Consider the following 25,830-nt stretch of genomic DNA (forward strand, 5'->3'; position numbering starts at 1 on the left):
CGGGATCAAAGGATTGACTCAGTAGTTTCTTTTTCAAAGACTCTGGTCCAAGGATGACACTTTCTGTTTTGTCAGAATTTAAAACTTACAGTGGACAAGATTGTATCCAAACAAAATGGGGTTACAAGTAGAAAATTACCTCAAAAGAATAGCAAATACATTTAGAATCAAACTGCATCTACACCCAGTTACAGATGTTCTACGTTTTGATCGTGTGTATGCCTTCTGATCCAGGCGCTAGCGCTAACAAAATAATAACACTACTTTTCAGTTCCTGTGTGTAATTAAATATGATGCTGTGGTCACGAATGTACACGCATACCGTATCTTCGTGCACACAGACCTGAAAGTGTGAGTAGATTAGGATCCTTAACCAGCTTCAGATTTAGGTCAATGAGATCTGTCTGGTGAAACTGCAAAGCTCTCTAAGCACCTCAGAACTCACCCTTCAGGCTGTTGGATCCAATAAGGAATGTTTGGACCCATCTTTGCATTTGTGTGTGCATATGTCTCTGTATTTTTATTACAAGTTGATGGTTTTGACATGCATTTCCTGATTTTGTGCTGGTTCCAACAATATCATCACATTATCGTCCCTCTTGCAAAAATAAAACCTCAATGAGTTTTCCATCAGATATCATTTTTGTTTTGGTCACACCAGAGACTAAACTTAGTTTTGGTAACAAAACTCTTTTAGTTTCATGGGCTTCTCTTTTGAAGGATCTTAAGAAGAGAATGAGATAAGCACTTGAGCCGATGTTCATCTTCCGCTGAGCGCAGCAAAGTACCCTAAAGGTTAGAGCACTCCTACAGTGATGTATGTCTGCTTCCCTTCACACCTCTGCCCTGTAGCTGTCTTGTCCTTGTGCTCCATTGGCCACCACTGGTCAGGTGGGCTGAGGGAGCCCAAAATCCTTCCCTGTGATGGCAAAAAATACTCAAACAATCCCCAGCTGCTGGCAGTTGGCGCATCAGCTGCGTGCTTGAAGGCACCGGTCAGACAGTAGCAGGCGAGCAGCCAACCGGGACCTGCTTCCATTTTTCCTGACACTTGGCTTTTGAAACAGAGGGGCCCAAGCCGGGAAAAGTAGGATGGGGGCCGGAGCTAGCGCCGAGGACAAACACTCCAGGGAGCTGGAGAAGAGGCTGAAGGAGGATGCAGACAAGGATGCAAGGACCGTCAAGCTGCTGCTGCTAGGTACAGACACACCTGTTGGATGAGTGATTTAGAAGCAATGGTTTCAATACATCATCATCTGGTCAGAGCCATTCTCACACCTTAGATGGTTTCAGTGTGCTGTTTTAGTTGAGCTGTAACATCACAGCTCAACTGTAATCTTACAGTTTGTAATACCAAAATCTTTTAGGGAAAGGTTTTGATTAAACCCTTTCCCTAGAACAATTGCTGCCTTGACTTTCACAAACAATTTTAGTTGCTGTTTAACATTCATAAAAGCAAATGATGTTGGTTTATGCATTGTTGCAAATAACACACCTAATTAATTTCCAGGACTGACTTTTTTCTACTCTTGAAAGTCTCTAGCTGTGCGTGAAAAAGATGCAACATATCAAGTAAGAGCTTAATAAACTGTGTCACTGAATTGCTGAGACACTCAGATAATCACGCAAGGCAATCCCTGTTAATCCTGACACAACAGGTTCTTCCGCACAAAGGGCTTAACACTGAAGGACACTGACCCTGAATCAACAAACCAAAACAGAATTATAGCACATTTATTTTACATATTATGAATTTCAACTAAATGAGAGAAAGGAAGCATCTGTTGATGTCAGAGTTAGTTTATTCTGTAAGCTAATAAAATACAGAAATTATTTACAGTCAAATGTAGTTGTGCTACATGAAATAATTCAGAGTTGTAATATTTGTTGACAGTTGAAAGATTGCACCATCTGAAAATACTTAGGATGCACATAATAAACCTGTTTCAGACATTGTTTCATGTGCTGCTTCATCCTCTCCTTATGGTGATACAGGTCAGGGTCAAGTAAAAAGATTAGGGCTGAAGTAAGGAGCGTTATGTTGGGATCATCTTTTGGAGGATATAGTTCACCTGAGATAAACAGATGTTATTCCAACGCCTTACAAACATAAATAAAAACACCAGTTCTGATAAGCATGCCAGCATGCTTATCAGAACTGGTGCTTCATCAATGTCCAGTTTTTGGGAATGGATCTCCATGTAAGGTGTCTTCAAATCAAAGAAAATGTTGGGATATTCTGATAAAATAAGCAAAGACATCTTCTAAAATGATTTCTTCTCTTTCATAGGGGCTGGAGAATCAGGCAAGAGCACCATTGTCAAACAGATGAAGTAAGAATTTTGTATCTAAGCAGCATTTATTCCTTCCTGCCCAAAGCTATATTCAATAGTAGTGCTACGCTTTCTCCACAGAATTATCCACAAAGATGGTTATTCGCTTGAAGAATGCTTGGAGTTCATTGTCATCATCTACAGCAACACCCTGCAGTCCATCATGGCAATCGTGAAGGCCATGAACACACTCAACATTAACTACGGCCACCCCGACCAACAGGTGACAACACACGTCTATATAAATCTTAGGTCAAATATTCTAAGTTAAATTTATTGATGTTGACTGTCTACCTGGGTCCTTCCTGCAGGATGATGCCAGGAAACTGATGCATCTTGCAGATACCATTGAGGAAGGAACCATGCCCAAAGAGTTGTCAGACATCATTCTGCGTCTGTGGAAGGATTCTGGCATCCAGGCCTGTTTCGACAGGGCTTCAGAGTATCAACTCAACGACTCAGCTGGATAGTAAGCAACAACAAATTTAAACATTGCTCATGTAATAATAAAAATAAGTCCACTGACAGAGTTTCATTTTGACACAGCTACCTCAATGACCTGGAGCGACTGGTCCAACCAGGCTATGTGCCCACTGAGCAGGATGTGCTGCGATCAAGAGTGAAAACCACTGGTATCATTGAGACTCAATTCTCCTTCAAAGATCTTAACTTCAGGTGAGTCTATGAATTATTGCTCATTAGTAGGAATTAGGATTGATCGGGTGATCACACAGCAAATCGTCTTTTGTTTTGATCCAGAATGTTTGATGTGGGTGGCCAGAGGTCAGAGAGAAAGAAGTGGATTCATTGTTTCGAAGGTGTCACCTGTATCATCTTCATTGCTGCTCTGAGCGCCTATGACATGGTGCTGGTGGAGGATGACGAAGTGGTATGACAGAGTTGACCAATCCATCTCATAATTTATGGTAAGAAGTAAAGCTCTGGGTCACTTAAAAGGTTTTTTACTTTCAGAACCGAATGCACGAGAGTCTGCACTTGTTCAACAGTATCTGCAACCACCGCTACTTCGCCGCCACCTCCATTGTACTCTTCCTGAACAAGAAGGATGTGTTCACTGAGAAGATCAAGAAAGCCCATCTCAGCATGTGCTTCCCTGAGTACGATGGTGAGATTTTCATAAACTACTTAGATTCTTTTTTCAATGTATAAATGACAGTATCATTGGCAAAACATGATCTAGCTATGTGAAGAATAGACTGGCTACAAGTAAGTTTAGCTCTTCACTTTGTTTCTGGATGTTAAAGTGGAAAAACAACACTTCCTCATTTTATTGCTGTTGTTTTGCAGCCATCCATTTATCTTTTATATCTCCCTGTTGTCCTGCCCAGGGCCCAATACTTATGAGGATGCTGGCAACTACATCAAAATCCAGTTCCTGGACCTGAACTTGCGCCGAGATATAAAAGAAATTTACTCGCACATGACCTGCGCCACAGACACAGAAAACGTCAAGTTTGTGTTTGACGCTGTAACCGACATCATCATCAAAGAAAACCTGAAAGATTGCGGTCTCTTCTAAGAGCCAAGAGCAAATTTAATGAAAGTGAGCAAAGTTAGAATTCATGCAAATCTAACCAAGAGTAACTGTTCTCCTTTCTAACACATGTGTTTCTATGTTATTTGACAGGGTAGTGTCTTAGCCCCGTCACATTCCTCAGATTCCTCCTCAATTCAACCAGGGGAATGAAGATGGAGACAGTCCTGTCAAAAAGCCATCCTCAAACCAGTGAATGCAAAAATAAAAATAACATTTAATTTGCTGTGTTAAAAACTAAACTTGTAGCTTCGACCAAAGACTCCTTGTCACTGAGACATGAAAATAATCCCATGCAGAGTTTAAGATGAGTTGAATTTTTTGTCAAAATTTTCTCATTAGCTCATCTTTGGAGAGAAATGCAATCTGTAGCTTTTGTCTGAATAAACCGATTTCTTTTCAGATGCACTCATGAATAGACGCAGTGTCTCTAAGCTCAAGTAATCAGACAGCATACAGTTAAAGGGCTAACAAGATGGCCTCACCACCTGCATTTGCACTTCAGCATCAGTTAGACTTTAAGATGAATTGTCACTAGAAAAGGCTTTTTCTAATGACACAAAACACCACAATTTGTAACACCAGAAGATTATAAATTGAATTTCTGAGAGAAGCATTAGATTTTCTTTGGTTTTATTGCAGTAGTTGAGAAAGGGTCACTGTACATAATTAATCAGATTTCTAATGGTGTGTTGTAATACTGTTAATCTATAAACTGTTAAGCTAGAGATTAATTAACCCCAATTTGATTCTCCCTGTCAAAAAGCCTTTGAGTCAACTTATCTGTACTGAAATTCAGAGAAATATAAAAATGTACACATTTGATTAAATTGATTAAAGCTTCTGTAGAAAACTCAGTAGTTTGTCATTTTTTCCAGAATGGATGTCATATTTTCTATTGATTCTTTGTTCTTTTGCAAAGCATGGCTACAAATTTTAGTCTCTAGATGTGAAAAAAAGCAAATGCTTTCAGCATAAAAGCGCTAATGTCTCAGCAAAAATGTATCTATGCATTTATTTTTAGTCATATTGATTACTTCAACAGTGTCTGTACAAGTCAGACAGCTGCAGCTGATACAGAAAGCTGCTGCTTTTATTCTCACTAAAACCAGGAAAATAGAGCACATCACCTCATTTCTGTAGCTAGAGAATTGACTTTATAAATCCATGAATGGCTTAGCACCAAAATATGGTATATTATTGTATCACCTTTCTGGTCCACTCAGGTCTTCTTGTTCAAATCTACTCTGCAACCCACAATCAGAAGCAGCCCACAGAGAAGCAGCATTCAAATTTGCGCTTCATTAATCTGGAACAAGCTTCCATAAAACTGCAAACGCTGCTGAAACACAGAGTTCACTTTAATCAAGGCTAAAGACCCATTTGTTTAGAGTTGCATTTGAGTCATAACTGGAACATTTTAGACTTTGTTTTGTTTGATGAGTTTCCACGCACCTTGAGTTGCCTTGCTGTTGAAATGTGTTATACAAGTAAATTTGCCTTTCCTTGAGGCATAATTAAAACATAAAGTTGTAACTGAAAAAAGGCGCTTCTAAAAAAAATTACAACTGCATGCTTTATTTTTCTGATTTCTATTTGAAAGACATTTTTAAAAACAAAACAGTTCCTTAAATTTTAATATTATGCACTTCCTTGAGTTTGTGGTTAAGATATAAAATGTGATGAAAAATAATTTTGCAAGTCTCTGCATCTGTATTTGCCTCCCACACAAAATTCACCAGAATGGGAGGTGCATCTGTTTTCCAATGCATCAAAGTCGCCCTTTATGACCTTGTTCTGATGACCTTTGACCACTTCTGAGAACTACGTGTGATTGCATCACATCCTGAAGGAAAGCAGTAGTAATGCAGATATCTATGGAAAAGGTTCTACTTTTCTGTGAGAAAAGGTGGAGTTAGGTGTAACCGGAGCCACAGCCACTTCTGAATATGTGAGACGTGACCTGGGTATTTGTCACAAAAGACCAAACCAAAGGAAAGCAAGCCTAAACAAAGACCGCACAGAATTACACAGCAACAGAAAGATGATTTCGATGTATCTAATATTTAATACGTTTGTAAGTTATATTGAGTAATTTTGCATAGAAATGTATCTCAGTATTGTGAACGATATTTGATGTTGGAAACGATAATAAAATTAAAAATAGTAGGCAACATTACAATTTTATTTCTTACAAAAGCATTCACTGATTTTTGCATTTCTAATAAACCCTGAGTTTTTAACCACATGACAGGTATGAAGTGCACTAAAAGAAACAGCTTCAGTCTCTTCTGTACAAGTACAAATCATAAACAACGCAGCAGAATTGTCACCAATACAAACTTAGCATTTAAAAGACATCTTATGGCTTGTGATGGCTAAAAGAACCACAGATAAACATGGAATGAAACATTTGTGCAATATCACAAGTGGCAATAAAATATGTTCAAAAATGTTATCCACGTCTAATATACACCACATAGCATCCAGAAATGCTAAGACAAATAGAAGGCACTTAAAGAGTCAGTCCTGAACCTCATTCTCATGGGGGCATAAAGCCTCTATTTGCCCTTTCTAAGACATAGAGTCATTAAAAGTTTGAAAGATTAACACTTGATTATCTCAATATTGTATTTTCTCAGTATTGTCAAACATGAGTCAAAGGCAAAAATACAGTTTACTCCCCAGACTTTCTGCCTCTGCCCAGATATGCATTAGCATTTTAGTAGAGATGCACCAAGAACTTGATTGGCAACCCAATTAAGAAGATTTTAGAGAACTGACTGGTGACCAGTCAAAAACCAGATCTGTTTCCGAGCTCTCCCAGTGTGTGCATGCAATTACTGATTGAAGAAGTTTAACTATTATCAGCAGGTGGTCAAAATTGAAGTCAGAGGAAGTATAAAAGTTGTAAAGAGCCATTTCAAATAAATGGGGAAGAGCAGGAAGCTTGACCAGAGTACAGCAAAGTGGTTCTGTTTGTCCCCTGTAGCTTTCAAACGTGTAATAAAAAAAAGTTACATTTAGTAATGTGTGCAGCCTTTCTGGAAATATAACAATTAAGATAAGAATCTATGTTCTCTAAGGGAACTCAGAGATTACCCTCTCATACAACACAGTCATATTGCCTTTGCTCAGAAAATTAATAATTTGTGATTTCACATGTTGGAAACAATGTGAAATCACAAATTATTCTAACAAAGTTAGAAAAAAAAGACCTTTGTTCCTATATATTTTAAAATCTTAAAGAGAAATTAGAATTGGCTAAAAAGCTATATTAGTCTGCCATGAGGCTCTGATTGGTGCATCTCCAGTTTTGGGATTTTTTTTTACTTGGGAGAAATAAAACCAGAGTATTGCAGTAATGCTGTTTGATTAAAAAATATCTGGAGTGAAAAGCAGCTCTTTTAATAATTTCTATCTCATAGCCCTTACATAATAGCACTGATCTAATCAAGTATGTCAACTTAAAAAAGAGGCACTAATTCTCAGGTTTAGAGAGCAGCTTGCTCAAAGGTCAACATTTGTTTATAGGCTATGCACTGAATTAATGTGAGGTTAATGGCACTGACCTTATTATCAGATGCTTTTTTGTCAAGACTCTCAGCTCTGCTGTAGTTTCAATCAAAACACATGTGCAAAGTTTACCCACAAGTACTTGACCAGATATCTCAGTTTGTCTAAAACCCTTTTAACCTCAGGTCAGACAAAAACTAACAATCACAACTAATTTTCCTGACCTTGGACTTGTCACCTTTATATGCATCATTCTTTAAACCAAAAACTATTTACTTTAATACAGTCTTGTCTTCTCATGATTCATTACTGTCCATTTCCTGTCTAGATCCAGATCTGAGAAATAGATGGTACGAAGACTCTGAACTGAGGAACTCCTCCTCTCCATATATACATGTTTGACATGTATATATGTCAATAAAGTGTCCCCACATCTTTTCTTTTTTTGTCAAAACACTCCCACCATATGATCAATCTGCCTCATGTAGACACTCTTTAATGGCAGAGCATATCGACGCTCCTCTGGTATCCTGTTGCACTGCAGAGATACGGAAGAAAGAGAATAAATACAGAGTTCATTTACAATGTTTTATGTCAACAATTCAACATTCATGTAAAAAAAAAAAATCACTTCAATTTATAGATAATGGATGAATGGACTGATGGATGGATAAAGACAAAGAAATAAGAACTAACATCTGGAAATTCAAATATTCTACATACTTAATTTTCTTTTTCCACACTGAACCACGCCTGGAAAACACTCCAGCCAAGTTTTATGTTTTTCCAAACTGAGAACGAACTCTGAGGCTAAATGCTTTTCTTGTCAAACTCATTGACCAAATTAAGTTAATCGAGGATGATGATCTTACGTTGCTGACGTTGCTCAGAGGCGGCCGGTTGCTTGTTTCTGTTCCTGCCAGCGTTCCCTCTTCGCATGGAGACAAGTCGTTCCACTGCTTCTCCCTGAAGCGCTTGTCTATAGGCACAACATGACCTTCTGTAGTGAAGATATATTTGTTATCGGATTTGTGCAGTGGGTTGTCCTCATCAAATAGCTGAAATGCAGAGGAAAAGACAATAAAACTCCCCAACAAATCAATTCATAAATTCAAAATAGTGGTATATACTATTCACAATAGTAAAAGCAAATACCCTTTTAGCATGTGGAAGGAAATCAGATATAGAGAATTTCTAGAATAATTTATATTTATTTATATATATAATATATATGTTTATATATATATATATATATGTGAATTATTTTTTTACAGTGGTTGTCTACAACAGAGCTCTGATGTTATAAGACCATCCTGATATAGCAGGATATCTAGACCTTTTATGTGTGTTAGTAGCACATTAAGTTTGCTTTTCATGCGTATTTGCTTAAATCCCTATAAAATGTGATTCAACAGTTGCAAGTCTTCCATTTTAGCACAAGAGGTCACCAAATCCTACACTTTTGTCTTTAAAGTGCACTTAAGCCTTAGGAAACAATAAAGTAAAATAAAATAAATGTTTGTTCCTGTATATCTGAGAGTAACACCTCAAATTGACAACTTACAAGATAAAGGTATTTGCAGGTTTCACTGAGAAAAAAGCTCTCCATGCGATCCTCTTTGGATTTATCCACAACATGGTGGAGTGTGGCATATCCGCATCTGCAGTGACAGTAACACCCAGCCGTGAAGTGTAAAGTAGGCAAATACATATATTTTTATATGTATATATGTCCAAAATCAGTAACAACATAAATCCGTACCTGACTTTGGCATTTTTCTCCAGGCTCTGGAGAATATCCATTCCAACATGCAGATAGAAAGGATTTTTTGTTGCCTGTGAGAAGAAAGTAAGGAAAATTACTCTCGATTGACAAAAAGCAATCTTCCACAAACAACCACTGCTGTTACGGAGTTATTACCTGGTACAGCAGGTAGGTGGACTCCACCAGCTCTGGTCTTAAAGGGTAAAATAACACATCGGGGGCTTTGAGCTGCCAGTTGTATCTCTCTGGCAGCGCCCCAAAGCGCTTCCAGATGGCATAGTAGAAGGCATGCAGGCAAATGGCATCATCAATATCCCCGTTCAGCACCTATGAGTTACATAAATCCTTATTTTAGCTTATTGGAACAAAAAATAGACTATATTTGTGTCAGAGGAAAGTTAAAAAAAAAAAAAAAAAACAAGCACCTGCAGCCCAGGAAAGAAGGCCTGAAGGGAGTCGATCCACGTGTTCATAATCTCACCACTAAACATGTTCACATTAACATAGAGAGGCGGGTCACCCTCACCTTCATTGCAAGACTCACGCCTGAAGGAGAACAACAAAGGGAAAAGGTTTCACAGAATTCAGTTATACAACATTCCTCTCCACATTAAAGAAATTAAAAAAACACACAGTGACTCTCTAGAGTACAATGACTTTTTTCATATTTTCTCACATTAAAACCAACATTAAGATCAACAAGAAGCAGAGCATAGCTGTAAAGTAGAAGGAAATTTATTGATGATTTTATTTTTTTAACTTGTTTTTGTGGGTGCATTTCTTCCAGCAGCAATGGGGAAGCTACTGGAAGAAATGCAGCTAAAATGATTAGCCCAATAATAAACTCAAAACTTTAGAGTTGCAACTTGACACAATGTAGAAAAGTTCATAAAGTTTGAAAACTTCAACAAAGTAATGCATATAAAACAAGACTACGCTGTAAAAATTTCTCAGTTTTAATTCCTCTTTTTGGTTATTCCCAGACAGACACAGATCCTGTTGTGATATTTTCACATTTCAACTGCAACCAGATGAGACTCTCAGCAATGCAGAAAACTGAAAAATGAACAAAATCATTCTCTCAAATTTTTTTCTGTTTGGGACTCACCCTCTTCTCAGGTGGTTCTGAATGCTCTCATAAGCAGCTTTAAACATCCGGTAATCCTCTTTCTCACCAAATAGGATGTAGGATTTAAGCAAATACTCATAAAAAGAGTCCATTCCAGCTCCAAGCCCACTCTGCTTGCCAACCCACTGGCCTGTTTGGATGTTAATGACATTTCCTACAAAAACAAACCAAAAAGGGATGTTTGCACCTTTGGCAATGACAGGCGAAAACCAAGTATTGAAAAGAAAAGAAAATCAAGAGGGCAAAGTGAAATTGAAACTCCTTCATCCCAACTTACCCAACAGACCAGTTTCGTTGCTTCTCAGATTCCACAGAGCTCTGACGGCTCGCCTCGCCACCCATTCAAACGTTGAATCCCCAATCAGGCGACTCAGAATGCCAAACTCCACCAGCAGGGACCCGGCTCCTGCGGTGCACGTCTCGTTGACGCTGTCCTGAGGGACTCCCGTCTTCAGGTTCACCTGCATGCAGGACACAGACAAACAATCAGCCCTGACCTCGCACATGATAAGAGGGATGACTTACTTTGTAATCAAAGAGTGATCTCTCTCACCCTGGGGTAAGGAATGCCCGTGCTGGTGTTCTCAAAAGCAGGCAGCAAGCGCACAGCCAGGTCGTGAGCCAGATGCAGAAGTTCATTATCATAATCTTTGAAGCCCACCTCTCCGAATGGGTGCTTGGAGTCAGTCAGCAGAATGTGTGCTGAGATAAGGCTTCCAAGGATCCTTCAAAGATTAAAAAAAGAACTAAGAGACGCCTTTAACACCGTAGCTGCAAAATTGTATCAGTCTTACAAAAAAGTACAGCTACAGCATTTTTTTTTTTTTTCAGTAAATGTGCAGCTTTATATCGTTGGAGAAGCACAAAGAAATTGATTGCTGACCAGCATCATACTGATTGATCAGCCCTGACCAGTATTAATATATATATTGTATATACCCATAAAGAATTTGCAGAATGAATGTGATCGTATTGCTGTTTTTGCTATAATGTGTTAAATTTACAGTAATTTTTTTGTTTTTGTTTGAAAATGAGAGTAAAACCCCAGATTACAGCCACGATTCAGGCCCTTATTTATGACCTTCCTACTCTACTTCTAATGTAGATAATTAACTACTACTCATACCTCAAGAGAAAATATTTAACACTCCTTGTAACGATATAACATAGTTCTTGAAGAGAAATTGGAAAACTAGAAAACTAGTCAAAGCTTTATAATTGAAAACTGGACTAAACATGTTGAGCAGAACAGAAAAGAACGACCCAATCAGCTCGAAAGATGCTATGTGTGATAATTTGAGATAATTGCTCTATAACATGCATTAGCAAGCACCTAGGAAACTTAATATTTGCAATTCTAAACTGCAATAAGAGGAAAACTTTAAAACTGATCACAAGCTGGAGAGTTTTTGGACATGTCTAAGGTAACGTTTGTACCTGATGTTAGCCTCGAAGACTTGCACAGTTGAGTTCTTGTCAAAAGACACGGTATCTATAACCAGTTTGACGGCTCTCTGGAACTCTGTCACATTGCCAAGCACCTGGTGAAACAAGACACCCAGTTTAACCACAGCGTATTCTGCGTTATCTTTCTGGTTTGTTTAAAATTGTGAATGCTGCTGCAACTGGGTGAAAGGAAAGCCCTCAATTGCCAACCTTTAGGCTGACATACATAACTAATTCAAAAACTGGTACTTTTGAGAGCAGTAGACGACCCACAACTTATTCAGGAAGTGGTAACCATCATGGCGCAGAACATACCACTTGTGTGTAAAAAGGTTATTTTCTATGCAAAAACACCAGAAAGAGTTCTGATTTAACTTGTAGTTTTGCATTTCCATATTTTGTTTTTCTGCTGCTTAAGATCAAAACATCTACCATCTCCTCAATGAGATTTTCTGCGATAAACAACATAAATACCAAGTGGAAGGTAACTTACCAGCAAGGTGTCTAAGGTGTCAATGAGTGTGAGTGAATAGTTCCCCAAGACGTCGTTGATATTGATGTTCGACCTACAACAAAAACAGGTAAAAGTGCGAAAGCTTTCTTATGACACCACAGCACAGAAAGTACTTTTTGCTGAGCAGTTTTGATGGTTACACATAATCTAATGTTAGTGGAAGACATATAATCAGTCTTATCAGATCTCCAAAGTTACAGTTTGCTTCATCTTGGAAAACACGCAGCTGATTTGGAAACAAAAAGATCTTGCTATTAAAATGGATTAGTATTTTTATCTTCATTTCAGCAGCAACTTGTCTAGAGAGATATTGCTTTCATTCTAATGTCACTCTCTAATGTAATCTGACCTACATTTGGTTAAAAATAACATTGAGAATTTTTTGTAAAACTGTTCATTAAAAACATATATGTATGGACTTATTTAGTAGATTATTTTAACTTTGTACTACACAGTCCATACTTTTCATAGACATTAAATGACAGTAAAGGAAATGTTTCTTAATTGAAACAAATATAACTTATTTTGAAATTTATTTATTTAAAAATAACTGCAATTAATGTGAGGTTCATTTTAAACAAAAACACTGTTCATACAACAATCAATTGTCAGCTTAAAATTAAATTTGTCTGAAAATAGAAATCTGTGAAACTCAATTATATTGTTGTTTTAGCAACGCCTCCCTGTCTTTTTGTCTCAAACAACAGCTTCAGAAAGAAAAAATGTTCCTTCATTTCAAGTTCGATATGTGTGATGGTCGGTTTTGTTTGGGTTTTTTTATCCTTTGAGAATTATTTCAGCTTGTCCACTTTATTGCCTGAATCTCTGGCAGCCTGTTTTACTGTCTGTTTCGCCTTTTAATTCAATATATTCAATTGTTCAACAAGAAAAGTTCCATTCTGCTTGTCTGCATTTGTAGAGCAAATCTGGTTGGAAACTGTTAGGTAACCAGATCCACTGCAGTGTCTACTTAGGCTGTTAAGACAGAATAAACAAAAATGTAATTAAGTTTAAAATATTTCATCTGAAAGTCTTTTTCTAGGGCACCATATGGAGAGCGCTGGGTGGACAAAATGAACAAACTTGCTGTAGCTAAGATTCTGATAATATAGGGCAAAATGTATTGCACAGCAAAATAGAATATTTTGCTGTGTATAAATAGAATATAGACAACATATATTTAAAAGCTGCCTCGTGTTCTGTTGAGCTTTGGATTAACACTTTTTCAGTGTCTCCCAGTCTTGATCCATGCATCCCTCTGATCTACATGTCTATCAAGTTTTTCTGCCTCTACATACCTGATTTAAATTTGTAAGCTTCAACATAAAGTGAGGTAATTTATGCCTTTGAGTCAGGTATGAAATATCTTAGACATGCAGGTCAGTGTACGCACACGGCCCGAGTTGGGAAACACTGGATCGGTCAATGAATGTTGTGTGTGAACCATGACCTTTTTGGACCAGGACTGGCCAGTTCAGAGAATGACTCACGGGTTCATCACGTCTGGACCTCTTCCCTCACAATCAATGGGATTCAGCTCGTCCTCGGGAAAGGCATGTTTCATGTAGTTCTCGTATCCAAAGTAGAACATTTCTTTGGCCATGCCTTTCATTTTCACCCTCAGCGTGTCAGGAAAGGATCTGTACCTCCGGACGTACTCATCCTTGTTGCCATCGAAGAGGTTCAGGTAGGACCTGCTGGTGGAATCCTCCCTGATCTTTGCGCAGGTGGTCGCCGTCTCGTCATACTTGTGACCCTGGATTCTTTGGGACCAAGAGCTAGCGCTCGGATCGGCTTCCTTTTCCTCGCGGAACAGCAAGTCCAATTTGTGCAAATTAAAACCGAGGTGGAAGTTGAAGCCGGAGCTAATCTCAGGTCCCAGCCCGAAAGCTAGCCACAGAACCCAGTTTACAGAGAGTCTCAGTACCACCAGACCCACTACTACTGACCTCCATTGCATCTTTGCCCCAGGTCGATCTTAAAGTACATAATCCAAGTCCTCATTACCTCCGAGGTATATCTGAACACGAAAACCGCTGTCTGTCAGTATAAACTACAGGCACGGAGGCTCGTACGGTGGGGATGCCTCCTCACACACTTCCTGTCAACAAACCAGCCCATCCCAAATCCGGTGATGCGATTCGCTAATCTTTCTCGTCATTATTCATTTTGAAAGGCGGGCTCATTACTGATTGGTTGATGACGAGCTGTCAATCCTCTTGTTGAGTTTCGTGGCACTCTGGTGTAACGCACCAATAAAAATGAGCCACAAGAGCGAAACTGTCAAAAGCCGAAACATTATTTGGTTACATTTAAATCTAAAAAGACTGAACGTTAGATAATTTTGCAAACTAAATGGTGCGCTTCACTGTTATGTCAATCAGCATGGTAAAAAGCAAACGGTGTATATGAGCCACCCAATAAATGAATAAGTCATTATACATTATGTTATAGTCATTATATATAGAATATATATTCATTTTCATATATATCCATATGTATATAAATGTGCTTTTTGCCAGTGGTGGTTTGTGTCTTAAATCTCTACCATGAGTGCAATAGTTGCCCACTGTCTTTTTTTATTATTGAATCATAAACACTGACCCTGTCTAAGGCAACTCAGGCCTGTAATGTTTTATATTAGTCAGAGAAGTCCGAAACACGGCCCCTAAACTGAAATTGAAGAATGTTACACATTCAAGCAGAAGCAGGCAGACTTATAAAGGAAAGTCTTTGAAACAGCACAAATTATTAATCTTTTAATAATCATGCCTTCTGCTCTTCTTCTGATTTCATATTAAATAAGACCACAAATGTCCAGTGACTGTTCTAAAAATCCCCCAATGATTCACCCCAATTTTGCATTTGATTAATCTATTAAACTTGGATAAATAAAGCAAATGATTTTTCTCTAGTAAGAGAGGTCCAAATCCATTTGTTGCGGACACTAGACAAGAAAGCATGGAATTAAACAAACATCTGCCAAAAAAAAAAAACATGGAGAGCTGTAAGGTTTTTGTATAAAAGGCAAACTTACAAAACCCTTTTTTGTTTATGGCCTGAAATGATGAAATTTCAAGTATCTTTTCTCCAAAATGACTACATATTGTGTTGTACTAAAATATTGCATGTGTTGTCAGACTGGTTCCATTTAAGATGATTTATTGATTACACAGGTTCAGGAATAATCAAGCCTAAACACCTTCGGCTTGTAAAACTGAATTGTGCTTTACAAAAGCACAACTCAGTTTGATTGCTCCCGTCTCATGATTTCACGAGGGGAAGTGATCATTTAATCAATTTGATTCATTCAGGTTGGTTTTGGATAGCTTTCTTGAAACTTGGATGAAATTATTGTTTGAAAACTGCCTTTGTGTTTCCACTGGATGTCTTCGATAAACTATTAGCATTTGTGTATTCATCTGAAACCAAATACTTTTTCAGAGCTTTATATTCCAACTATAGTATTTAAAAACACTTGTAAAGATAAACAGAACCTAAATTATATAAAATCCAAGTTTTTAGGTTAAATTACACTAAAACTATACTTTAAAAGCAAATCAAAACATATAAACACAACCAGGTTTAAATTAAAAAGCATGCCATTTTATTTTCCAACACATTGAGGTGAAGTCGTTTGTGGTTCTACGACAGTAGGCCCACCTTCCATGCTGCTTTGTTCAGAGTAGAGAGAGAGAGACGCTGCACAAGGCACTTTAATTTCTGCCACTCTCTCAGCAGCACAAAAGACATCATCAGACTATGCACCGAGGCCAACATGAACCACACGAGCCTGTACAGCTTTACTTTTGGTACATTCAGACTTTAAATAGAATCATATATTCATACACACACGTCCCACATTGGTAAAAATCATACTAGCAAGATATTTGTACAGATCTGCTCAAATTGAATGCAAAGAATGCAGAATTTTCTAAAAGAAAAAGACGTGCACTGATCCAAGCGAAGAGTGACAGTCATCGAGGACATTCACAGGAACAGAGCACGATAGAAATGAGGTCCAAATCAGCCACATCCTGGCATAATACCCGCCTGTGAAGAACATTTCCCATTGTGTGAGGTCTGTTGGACAAAATAAACACCTTTCTCTGAGGGTGTGCATTATTATACCCACTATCCGTAGCTATCCCCTAGATAATGCTTGCGAGAGAAAAGGCAACTGAAAAATCTGTCTCCTTTTTCTCAGTAAATTAGTTTCACCTGACGTATTGTTAATTTCCTTCTTTAAACCTCGAATCAGAAGTTTAAGTAGTGCATTATGAGTTTGTGAAAGAATCACTGGGGGTAAAAAAGGTAAGAAGCAAGCATAACAGGGCAGTACATAAAGTGAAAATGCGGCTGTACATCATTGCGTGGTAGTGAGAGTGTGGCATGACAGCAACATGGCAATTACAGAAGAGAAAATAAATGTAGTATTCAGCTCCTGCGAGACTTCGAGTGCTGGATGAGCCATTGAAGTGTGATATCTGCAATTGAGAGAAAGACACAGGTTCAGTTTTAGAACCAAGAATTTGTGTTTTACTGTGTGTGTATATATATATATATATATATATATATATATATATATATATATATATATATATATATATATATACATATAAAACATAGTTCAAATATGCCATTTTAGAGCTAAACAGCCTAAATATCTGGAAAGTATGGAATACAAATAAATCACAACTGGCAATTTAATTGTTTGTTTTTTTTAAATCTGATGCAATAAGAGCCTTCAGAGCCACAACTCTAAAATAGAAACACATTTCATACAGGGTAGAACCGTAGAGCACTGCATCTCACTGAGAACTGCTTATTTCCTGATAACAAAATGCCTCTTTAATTTAATATGTTCACTGGATTTGTGCCCCTTACTGAGAGTGCATAAACAGATGGAGTGAGCACTCATGCATTCACTCTGTACGCAGGAAAAACTGGTACACTTCATGGAAGCAAGTGAACAGATGAAGAAGAATATCTCTTCTTTCCAACCGAACATTGAGGGACAAAGACAACACAGGTCACACCGCCAGAGACAGCAGCCTGACGATCAAGGACACTACAAGAGTTCTTCGTAAGCATCACGTTTCTCAGGTCAGAAAATTTATTTTTTTTACCGGGTTACTTTTTTATGCAACCTCTGTCAATAAAAATACTTCTGTCTTTTATTTCAAGTTAAATCAATGACCATTTTCTCCAAACAGTCCCCCCTTCAAGTGACTTTTTAAAGATAATGAATACATGCTTGAAAAACTAACTGGAGACAGACTTTTAAAGTATAAGAGTCTAGACCAGGAATCTTCAGTTTCCTGCAACTTCCTAGTCCAACACACCTGAATCAAATGGCTGAATCACCTCCTCAGAAAGCAGTCTAGTTCTTCAGCATCATTCTAATGACCACATTATTTGATTAAGGTGTGCTGAAGACACATATAAGGCCCTATGAACATGAGACGGACGTTTTTGCACACAATTAAGAAAAATGTACATCCACACTGCAATGTGTAGCACCAAATAAAATGATGTAGTTGATATTCTGGACCAATTGGTGGTGCTCTAACACTGCTAGTGAAACACAAGAAACACAATATTTGTGAAAGTGAGCCACATGGGGGATCAAGAGAGATGGAGCTTCAGCGTCATCATTTGAAAGAAAAAAAGAAGTGGCTCGCAGAAACACATGAAACCAGCGTTCTGAAAATCATCCAATCTGGAATCCGGTTTCAAAAATAATCGTTTCTGGTCTTCCAAGATGGCAAATCTGTGTTGGAGTACAGCCTAAAAGACAAAAACATTTTGCAGATCCACCTCAAATCATGTCAGTGTGGATGGGGCCAGAAGGTGCAAGACACCAGGCTTCCACGTCTGGATTTCAACTTCTCTGGTCTAGACTGTGTCCTCAGCGCACAATACTGAGGTAAAGTTAAAGCTTGATAAGAAAAAAGCTAATTGACTATGTGTATGAAAATTATACTTTCAGCTGCTGCATCATCACTGTAAATTTAAATCCTGGTCAGAACTGCAGCACGTATGTCATCTACCAGACTGCTATATAGAGAGTTTCTACAAATTTTAATAAGTTAAATTGAAGACTTTTACATTCCACCATTACATCAATTTGAGGCTCACGTTATTTACAAAAAAAAACAAAAAACTTTGTTTTTATAAACAACTAATATGTAATTCTTAATACCACAACAAAACCTTTTGAGTAAAAATGCTTAATTAAACTACAAAGACGCTGTTGAAGAAGCAGAATCCTCCTACAGGTGAAAGAGTGAGAGTCACAGCATCAAGTTACTAAATCCAGCACCACAACACATTTATCAAACTAATTTCACACTGACAAAATTTTAAAAATTATATAAAAAGGTTTACAGAAGAAGTGATGGGCATAATAAGGAACTAAATTTAATTGAAGACCTATATCAAATTGTTTCATCAATGTTTAATTTTCTTCAGAAATCCAAATTTTAACTTCAACTACAGGTGGAGATAAAACAGTGCAGTCTAATACCTGTAAGCACAATTCTTTAATAGAACAACACTACGGAAATTAAATGCAACTTGCCAATGTTGTCTTTCTCTTTGCAGGAAATGGAGTAGCAGCAAATCTCTCTGTCCTGAATAGCTGCAAGGTTCCTGCAAATGGAAACAAGGGTGTGAACATTTATGACAATACATCCTCTCCCCAGTTTATTCGTTGTCTGGGAGACGCATGCATATTTTGAACTTGACACTAGATGGAGCCAGTAATGCACGAATGATAACAGCTGCAGTTTAAAAGAACTCTGGATGAGGAACTTATGCAAGACATGTCAGCAGGACAAAAATGTTTGAAATGTTGCAGGATTAAAAAAAAAAAAACAATCATAATTGGGCAAAGTACTAAACACAGTTTAACTGCTCTAATCTGCAGGTTTTCAGCTGAATCAATTTCAGATTTTTGCACGTTTTTTTGTGTTACTCATACCCACATTTTCTCAATGAGCTGCTTTTCATCTAAAGCGTTGGGGAGATCCCTTTTGTTGCCAAGAACCAAAACCTAAACAGAGAAAGGAGAAAAACGACATTACTACTGCAGAGTGAAACTGCAGGGATTAATCTAAACAAAGCCACAAAGTTTCTGTAGCTGGTATGGAAATTACACATATCTACAGAACTGCTTACAGGGAGACACTTACAGGAATTCCTTGCAACTGAGGTTTGTCTAATAAGTTATGAAGCTCATTCCTGGATGCCTCCACCTTTTCTCGATCTGCAGCGTCAACCATGTACCTTCAGTTTCGTACGTATAAAAAAAAAAAAAAACTTTAGTCATTTTTAGCAAGAAAATAACACATTCGTGTAACTCAAGCTGTCCCTAATTTAAATAACACCAGAGAAACGGTTTGGGTACTCACACAATAGCATTAACTCCCCGACAGTACCGCTCCCACATGCTCCTGAACCTGGGCTGCCCTCCTATGTCCCAGATCTGCAGAAAGAACAGCAACGTCACTGGATATTCACTTCTTCATTTGGGGAAAAAAAAAACTTTAGCTTGTCCACAAAATATTTAAAAAATTTTGAAGTGAAGTGACTATTAACAATAGATAAAATAAAGCTGAACCTTGATGGTGACATTTCCTTTGGTGACTTTCCTCATGTTGAAGCCGACTGTAGGAATCATGTCTTCACTGAAATGACCAGACTGGAAAAACACAAAGGTGAAATTAATTCTTTATGCTTCTTCCTTCGTTCACTGTTTCTACTTGTTATGCATTTTCACAAATATTTATTGATAATGGTAGTTTGTGAGCTCTCCTATCAAATGAAATGAGAAAATCAAAAGCTATGAGGCTTTAGTGGAGCGTTAAAAAAAAAACAACAAATTAGCGTCAGCATCCCAATAAATGAGAAATTATAAAGCTAATTTAAGTATTTTACATCATAAATTGAAACCAATTTCAGAAATATTTATTACACACACACACAAATATATTTTAAGCTTTTGTTTAACCTAACTTGTCTGACTATGACTTACAGGTAATGAAAACCAAAAGTTTATTTTCTTAGAGAAGTTGAATATTACAAGCCAAAGATTTCTAATACCCCTTACCCAAAATACACTCATGTTTTCTACAGTATCCTTTGCATAAATTACTGCATGAATGCACAATGTCATAAAGGTAAAATAAAACACAAACAGCATGGACCCAGTATGCCTTTGTAACCCAGTAAAAAAATACATTTTCTTTTTGTATACCTATATATAACATCAGCTTCTATGGCAATGACATTTTGTGGCGTACCCTCTTTCTGAAGAGTGTAGTTTTTCTCATTATTATGTAGGTCAAAGCATTTCCACATTAAAAATTGTTTTTTATGAACTTATGCTGCATTGTGATTTTCAGAGAAAGTGGATTTTTGGTGTTAATTGTAAACCATAAGTATCAAACGTACAAAAAATAAACCACTGAAATGCATCACTATGTGTGTAAAGAAATATGTATGAATTTCACTTGTTAATTTAAATAACTCAAATAAACTGGAAGAAAGTCTAATTTATGGGGACGCACCAGTAGCAACAATTTCACCTGGAAATTTTGTAGGTTTACGCTGTTAAAGTTACCACAAAATAAAAAAGGAGTTTTGTGCTAATATATGAAAACGCAACTTCTAGAAACTGGCAAATGACTCTTTACAAATGACAAGTCATATGGGTAACATAACATATGACTTGTCTTAAAATAAACTCAAACTATAATTTGGATAAGGGAAAGTAGTATTTGTTTTTGAAATTGCATCAGCTAATATAAGTTTCTGAAGATAACGTTTCCTGCAGAGAAGGAACAGCTAATAAACTGTTATAGGAAGATGAAACATTTTGCAATCTAATGCAACATGTGTCAACATTTCCTCTTGAAAAACAAATTAAGTCGTGAGAACAGAAAATGTTCCCCTGAATTCCTGTATTTATAAACTGAAGGCGCAAACTGTGAGCTACTTTAGGTTAAAATTTTTTTATTCTCCTTAAACTTTGACTTCTTTGAAAAGTAAGAGTGCATGTACAACTCTGATACACAGAGTTCACAGCACATGACTTCCCGGAGTCACCTGATGAAGCCAAGTGGTTCCACAGTCTTATGACTGAGAGGAGAAGAAGCCACCCCCACCACAGCCATTCATGAAATCAAAACTATGCGTCACTGGTTACATGGGCGGGTGTTTTTAAGCCTGTACACATAAAGGAGGGAACAGAGTCATGCTCATCCGCCAAACAAATTTCCCTTCTAACAACCGGTAAAGTACAAAACAAACTGCAAAGTTATTTAAGCATAAATAGTAAAATAATCCATTTGCAAATCTTTGGTGATCAATTATGTTTCTTAAGATAGCGGTGATGATTGTAGCTTTAGGCAACAAACATTCTTAGTTCATTATTTTGAGGAGTTTTCTGTGTATCTGAGATCTACAATAACCGATTTTCAGTTGCAAATAATTGACAGTGTTAATAATCTGACCAACAAATGGCTAAAATGACTGGATACATTACAACACCAGTTCCTCAAATTTGTTTTCAAATGTTAGATTTTTTTTCTAAAACTTCAGAACAAAGATAAAATTAAAAAAAAGGTTAATCAGCCACTTTTTCATATTTTCTATATAAAAATAAGAATTAGTCATTAGTCAGAAAAACCCCAAAGAACTCATAATGGTGTTTCTCACTTGGTGCATATAACCCAGCAGCGACATAATAAACGTTTTAATTGCAGACCTGAGCCAAAAATGCAATGGCTTTGCAGCCTTTAAGGAATCTAGAACTAATGTTTCTTAAAATATAATCAGAACAAAATTATTTAATTAGGTAACACTAACATTAGCATGTTGCTTCAGCCCCCAAATTCTTATCTAAAGCTGATCCTGCTTACATTGGCTGTCACACAAGTAGAACCTCACAAGCTGCTAAAAGAATGTTAGCCAACAGTAGATAACACAGTTAGTGATGCAATTCAAAATAAAACTTCTACACTCTTAAAATGACAGATTATGTTGATGCAATGTTTAGACTTTTATCTTCCCGCCAGTGCTATTTGCAAAAACCACACAAGAAAAAAACTTCTTCCCCTATGCTTACGGTGACTCAGAAGGGTCAAAAATTTGCAAAATTCACAACAACAAAAGCCACAATAGAAGTTACTCTAACTTGGTATAATTTCCTTTTGAGCATATCTTCTGTTTTGGCATTCATTGTTACATTGTGAGTTTTGCACTTTGTTGACCCTTCTGAGCATCCATACAGGCTGTTTATGCACTCAATCCTGGACAATAAAGCCGAATCTAATAATTTGCAAGCCAATTTCATGTTTGCTAACAGCATGCTGGGTAATATAATGAGTTGTCTTGCTGTGGATTTACTGAGAAGAGAGTGATTTAATTTCCTAATTATATCAGCAGTACTGACAAGAAGATAAAACTACAAGACAAGACGGAGGTGTGTGGTTAGCATGTTGGTTATGAACACTTAGCAGTTACTGATAATGAGCAAAAGCAGAAAGCTTCTGATAGTATCTAACACGTTATGCCATCTTCTGGCTTCCTCATCTAAATTTTATGTAGCAAAACGTTCTTTAATTTGCTGAATTTCACTAACAAGTTAATTCTGTTTAGAAATTTCCTGTTTAGCTCTTTTCTACTAGGGGAAGCAATTATAAAATCGTTAATGTGATGAAGGGTAAACAAATCACTCTCTCTTTTCCATCATCACAATGTGCAAAGACTCTCTAAATAAAAATCCTTTTCATTGTGTAAAGTAAGACTCAATTGCTCCGCAGACAGAACTGATGGAGAAATAAACAAGGAAACATTTGAGGGAGAAAAAGCCACATACATGTGTGCAGGCAATTAACAGTGGCCAATTCATCTAACATGCATGTTTTTAGAACATGGAGAGAATCCGGCAAACCTGGAATCTGTAAAGAAAAAATACCCTAACCGGGATTTCTACCCAGTACCTTAAGGCAAAGTTTAGCGCCTATACAACGAGGCAACAGTGAAGCAACAAGGTACTGATGAGCTGCTCAAGAAACAACTAAAAAAGATAGCATTGAGAAGAACGCAACACTAAAGTGACCCAGAACAAGGAATAGATGCAACTGGATATTACGCTAATGATTCATTGTCCTCTGAAATCAAATTGTTAGTATTGCAATCGATCGGTGTACCAAATCCAATTTCAAATACCAGTGGGATTTGCCTTTTCATATGATCAGTGATCAGGTAACAGCTAGAGATGCAAGATATATTTGTATCAACAAATTATTTTAGTAATTTTTTGACATATTAGTATTGACCTCATAAGTAAAACAGAACGAATGCTATAAAATTTAGCTTTGTAGTTATTTTTTATCTTGTTGACCAGATAGGGAAACAGAGATATTAGTAACAGTTTTCAGCCATAACAACAATAATGGCCATCAGTCCAAACTTTCACATGTGTGCTTCCCTACAGTAAAACTGTGCTTATCTGCATTTATTTACTTTGAAACACTGCAGAAACCCATTCATTAAAGGATAGTGAAATTTAACAGGCACAAATAAGCATTTTTCTTTTTGATTTTTTCTTTACTGAAGCCATCAATAAGTTTCAGTTGCAAGGCTGCCATCTTGAATTTAGAGGTAGGGTATGATGAGAAATCTCAGTTTCTCACCTGGAATGTCAAATAGAGGACAATCATTCCTTTAATTCCTACAAATTAAACATCAGAACAGAAACGCTGCGTAAAACAAAAACCAGGTTTCAAACAAGCATGCAGCTCCATACATAAAACTGTGTGTTTGTGCTTCTTTGGTTTCTAAGTTATACAAAAATAAACTGAAAGAGCGCTGACCCTTATACTAGTTTTAAAATGTTGGTTTCTATCAAGAAACAAAAAAATATGTTTCGGGTGAGGTTCCTTTTTGTTCACAGAGTTGGCAATTGTGATAAAAAGTTAGAGAATCCCTGGATTAGACAACATTAGCTGCCACAAAACCTGCAACCAGTATTTGAGAAATCTCTGCAAAAGTTGCATAAGAGAGGCTTCCTCAAACATGCACAAGAAAACTGTAACAGAAGTATATCAAAATATTTCCATTTGTTTTGGTCCTGTTAATAACTAAAGATTTATGTGCAAGATAGGAAGTTAAATTGAATCAATAGGCTTAACAAACAAACGACAAGCTGTTTTTTTTTACAGAATTCCGCATATTCATCAGATTATTAGAGGCTCATGAAACTGTGTCATTTATTTGATTCACCGTCTCATGGTGTTAATGGCAACCACACGTCGCTCTTGCTGACTTGTTACAACAGTAACACTTACTCTAGAAGTCTTCACATGACTCTGGGATCCATCCTGTTTGTGTGCAATTCTTGCAACAGTCGACATGTTTTTGTCAACTTCCTGGTGATAGAAAATTTCCAAACAGCTCTGTGAATTTCCCACAGCTCGAAGGTGACAAAAACCACAAACGACTGGGAGAAGAGGTTAGCATGTACAGTAATAACAGAGTTAACATGTTGACAAAACACCCACAGCATGGCTACCGCAGGTGTGTTTTTTACTGCTTTCGCACAGGCATCAGAGTTACAGCTGTAAAGCCAAAAATCACCGAGTTTCTGTTAGTCCCTGCCCAATCTGGGTGACTAACATCCCATTAAAAAGACTAAAGGTGTTAGCATTAACCTAGCAAAAGTAGCTAGTAGTAATAGCCGCTGAGGACTTACAGCGATCACGTTTACAAATGTTGTTTTTCCAGAGTACTGCAGGCCGACCAGAGTCAGCTCCATCTCTTCCTTCCAAAACAGGGACCTGAACCAGTCCAAAAGCCGATTTATTAGAGCCAGCATCTTGATGTCGCCGATCACGCTCCCCTGTGGTGGTTTTCTTTCTCTCCCTCCCTGTCAGATGTGGCGTTTTCCAGCAGCAGTAGCAACAGAGGGGGTAGGAAGGGAACTGGGACACACAGGCAGTGATCATATGATCAGCCAGTCAACACTGTTTAACAGCGCTCCTACTGGTAGATAGAGGAATTACATTTACTTTCTTGATCTTGTTCTTTGTCTTCCTGTTCTTCTTCTTCTTAAGGTACTTTGTGGCGGTTGGAAGACCAACTATATAGCCACAGAGTGGACTGGAGTGTGGACAGAAAATTAACAGAAAAAAATTCTTTCTCGAAAATTTGTGTTTTTCAAAAATCACATGACTTGATCTTTTATTTTGCGTATATTCATTCCAAAACGATGTTCAGCTATATGCTTAATTTCTGATTTTTTTTTTTTCACTGCCTCTTTGAGATGTTTTGTTACTGGATTATATAATGTGCATTTCATGAAAAATATGTTTGCAATGATCACCCATGTGAATGTTTTCCTGTAATTTAAGTGCTTAAAGCTGCAATATACAACTTTTGCATATTAGTTGAACTATGTTGTTTTTATATCAGAAAAATAGAGCTCGCCTGCCTTCTTCCAGTGCTCCCAGTTTTAGAAACAACAAATCATAACCAGGAGGCGGGTCTTTGCGCTGTCAGTCA

At 37.3% G+C, this 25,830-nt stretch overlaps 3 protein-coding genes across 4 annotated transcripts; 1 reads left to right on the top strand and 2 right to left on the bottom strand.

The window, feature by feature from the left end:
- Positions 1-960: 960 nt before the first annotated feature.
- On the top strand, positions 961-4,648 carry gnat1 (guanine nucleotide binding protein (G protein), alpha transducing activity polypeptide 1). The gene is made up of 9 exons (XM_044121313.1): positions 961-1,198; positions 2,291-2,333; positions 2,415-2,556; positions 2,645-2,802; positions 2,880-3,008; positions 3,093-3,222; positions 3,306-3,459; positions 3,683-3,897; positions 3,982-4,648. Exons 1-8 carry the CDS (start codon positions 1,093-1,095, stop codon positions 3,871-3,873), a joined length of 1,053 nt encoding a protein of 350 aa, XP_043977248.1. The 5' UTR covers positions 961-1,092; the 3' UTR covers positions 3,874-3,897; positions 3,982-4,648.
- Positions 4,649-5,555: 907 nt separating this feature from the next.
- On the bottom strand, positions 5,556-14,394 carry edem1 (ER degradation enhancer, mannosidase alpha-like 1). 2 transcript variants are annotated; one of them, XM_044121299.1, is made up of 12 exons: positions 13,749-14,394; positions 12,238-12,310; positions 11,736-11,839; positions 10,852-11,023; positions 10,576-10,759; positions 10,278-10,452; positions 9,595-9,715; positions 9,326-9,496; positions 9,167-9,240; positions 8,969-9,065; positions 8,277-8,462; positions 5,556-7,942 (listed from the first exon to the last, which is right to left on the bottom strand). In XM_044121299.1, the coding sequence occupies exons 1-12, from the start codon at positions 14,216-14,218 to the stop codon at positions 7,853-7,855; spliced, it is 1,917 nt and encodes a 638-aa protein (XP_043977234.1). In that variant the 5' UTR covers positions 14,219-14,394; the 3' UTR covers positions 5,556-7,852. The 2 variants fall into 2 exon arrangements, 1 of the variants encoding a protein (XP_043977234.1); XR_006370996.1 differs by having other exon boundaries at positions 7,800-7,942; positions 8,277-8,404; positions 13,749-14,384.
- Positions 14,395-15,842: 1,448 nt separating this feature from the next.
- On the bottom strand, positions 15,843-25,304 carry arl8ba (ADP-ribosylation factor-like 8Ba). The gene is made up of 7 exons (XM_044121328.1): positions 25,022-25,304; positions 19,883-19,963; positions 19,674-19,747; positions 19,455-19,548; positions 19,248-19,315; positions 18,842-18,912; positions 15,843-16,745 (listed from the first exon to the last, which is right to left on the bottom strand). The coding sequence occupies exons 1-7, from the start codon at positions 25,142-25,144 to the stop codon at positions 16,696-16,698; spliced, it is 561 nt and encodes a 186-aa protein (XP_043977263.1). The 5' UTR covers positions 25,145-25,304; the 3' UTR covers positions 15,843-16,695.
- Between the last annotated feature and the right edge of the window lie 526 nt (positions 25,305-25,830).

The sequence above is a fragment of the Gambusia affinis genome, linkage group LG07 (assembly GCF_019740435.1).
Source record: "Gambusia affinis linkage group LG07, SWU_Gaff_1.0, whole genome shotgun sequence".
Taxonomy (NCBI): domain Eukaryota; kingdom Metazoa; phylum Chordata; class Actinopteri; order Cyprinodontiformes; family Poeciliidae; genus Gambusia; species Gambusia affinis.

Excerpts from the sequence above, each read along its gene's own strand:
- gnat1 (XM_044121313.1), top strand. The coding sequence starts at position 1,093 with ATGGGGGCCGGAGCTAGCGCCGAGGACAAACACTCCAGGGAGCTGGAG. Across the intron at positions 1,199-2,290 it reads CGTCAAGCTGCTGCTGCTAG|GGGCTGGAGAATCAGGCAAG; the intron begins GTACAGACACAC and ends TCTCTTTCATAG. Across the intron at positions 3,009-3,092 it reads TTCAAAGATCTTAACTTCAG|AATGTTTGATGTGGGTGGCC; the intron begins GTGAGTCTATGA and ends GTTTTGATCCAG.
- edem1 (XM_044121299.1), bottom strand. The coding sequence starts at position 14,218 with ATGCAATGGAGGTCAGTAGTAGTGGGTCTGGTGGTACTGAGACTCTCT. Across the intron at positions 10,453-10,575 it reads CAACGAAACTGGTCTGTTGG|GAAATGTCATTAACATCCAA; the intron begins GTAAGTTGGGAT and ends TTGTTTTTGTAG. Across the intron at positions 9,241-9,325 it reads CCACCTACCTGCTGTACCAG|GCAACAAAAAATCCTTTCTA; the intron begins GTAATAACTCCG and ends TTCTTCTCACAG.
- arl8ba (XM_044121328.1), bottom strand. The coding sequence starts at position 25,144 with ATGCTGGCTCTAATAAATCGGCTTTTGGACTGGTTCAGGTCCCTGTTT. Across the intron at positions 19,748-19,882 it reads AAGGAAATGTCACCATCAAG|ATCTGGGACATAGGAGGGCA; the intron begins GTTCAGCTTTAT and ends TTCTTTCTGCAG. Across the intron at positions 19,316-19,454 it reads CTCAGTTGCAAGGAATTCCT|GTTTTGGTTCTTGGCAACAA; the intron begins GTAAGTGTCTCC and ends TTCTCTGTTTAG.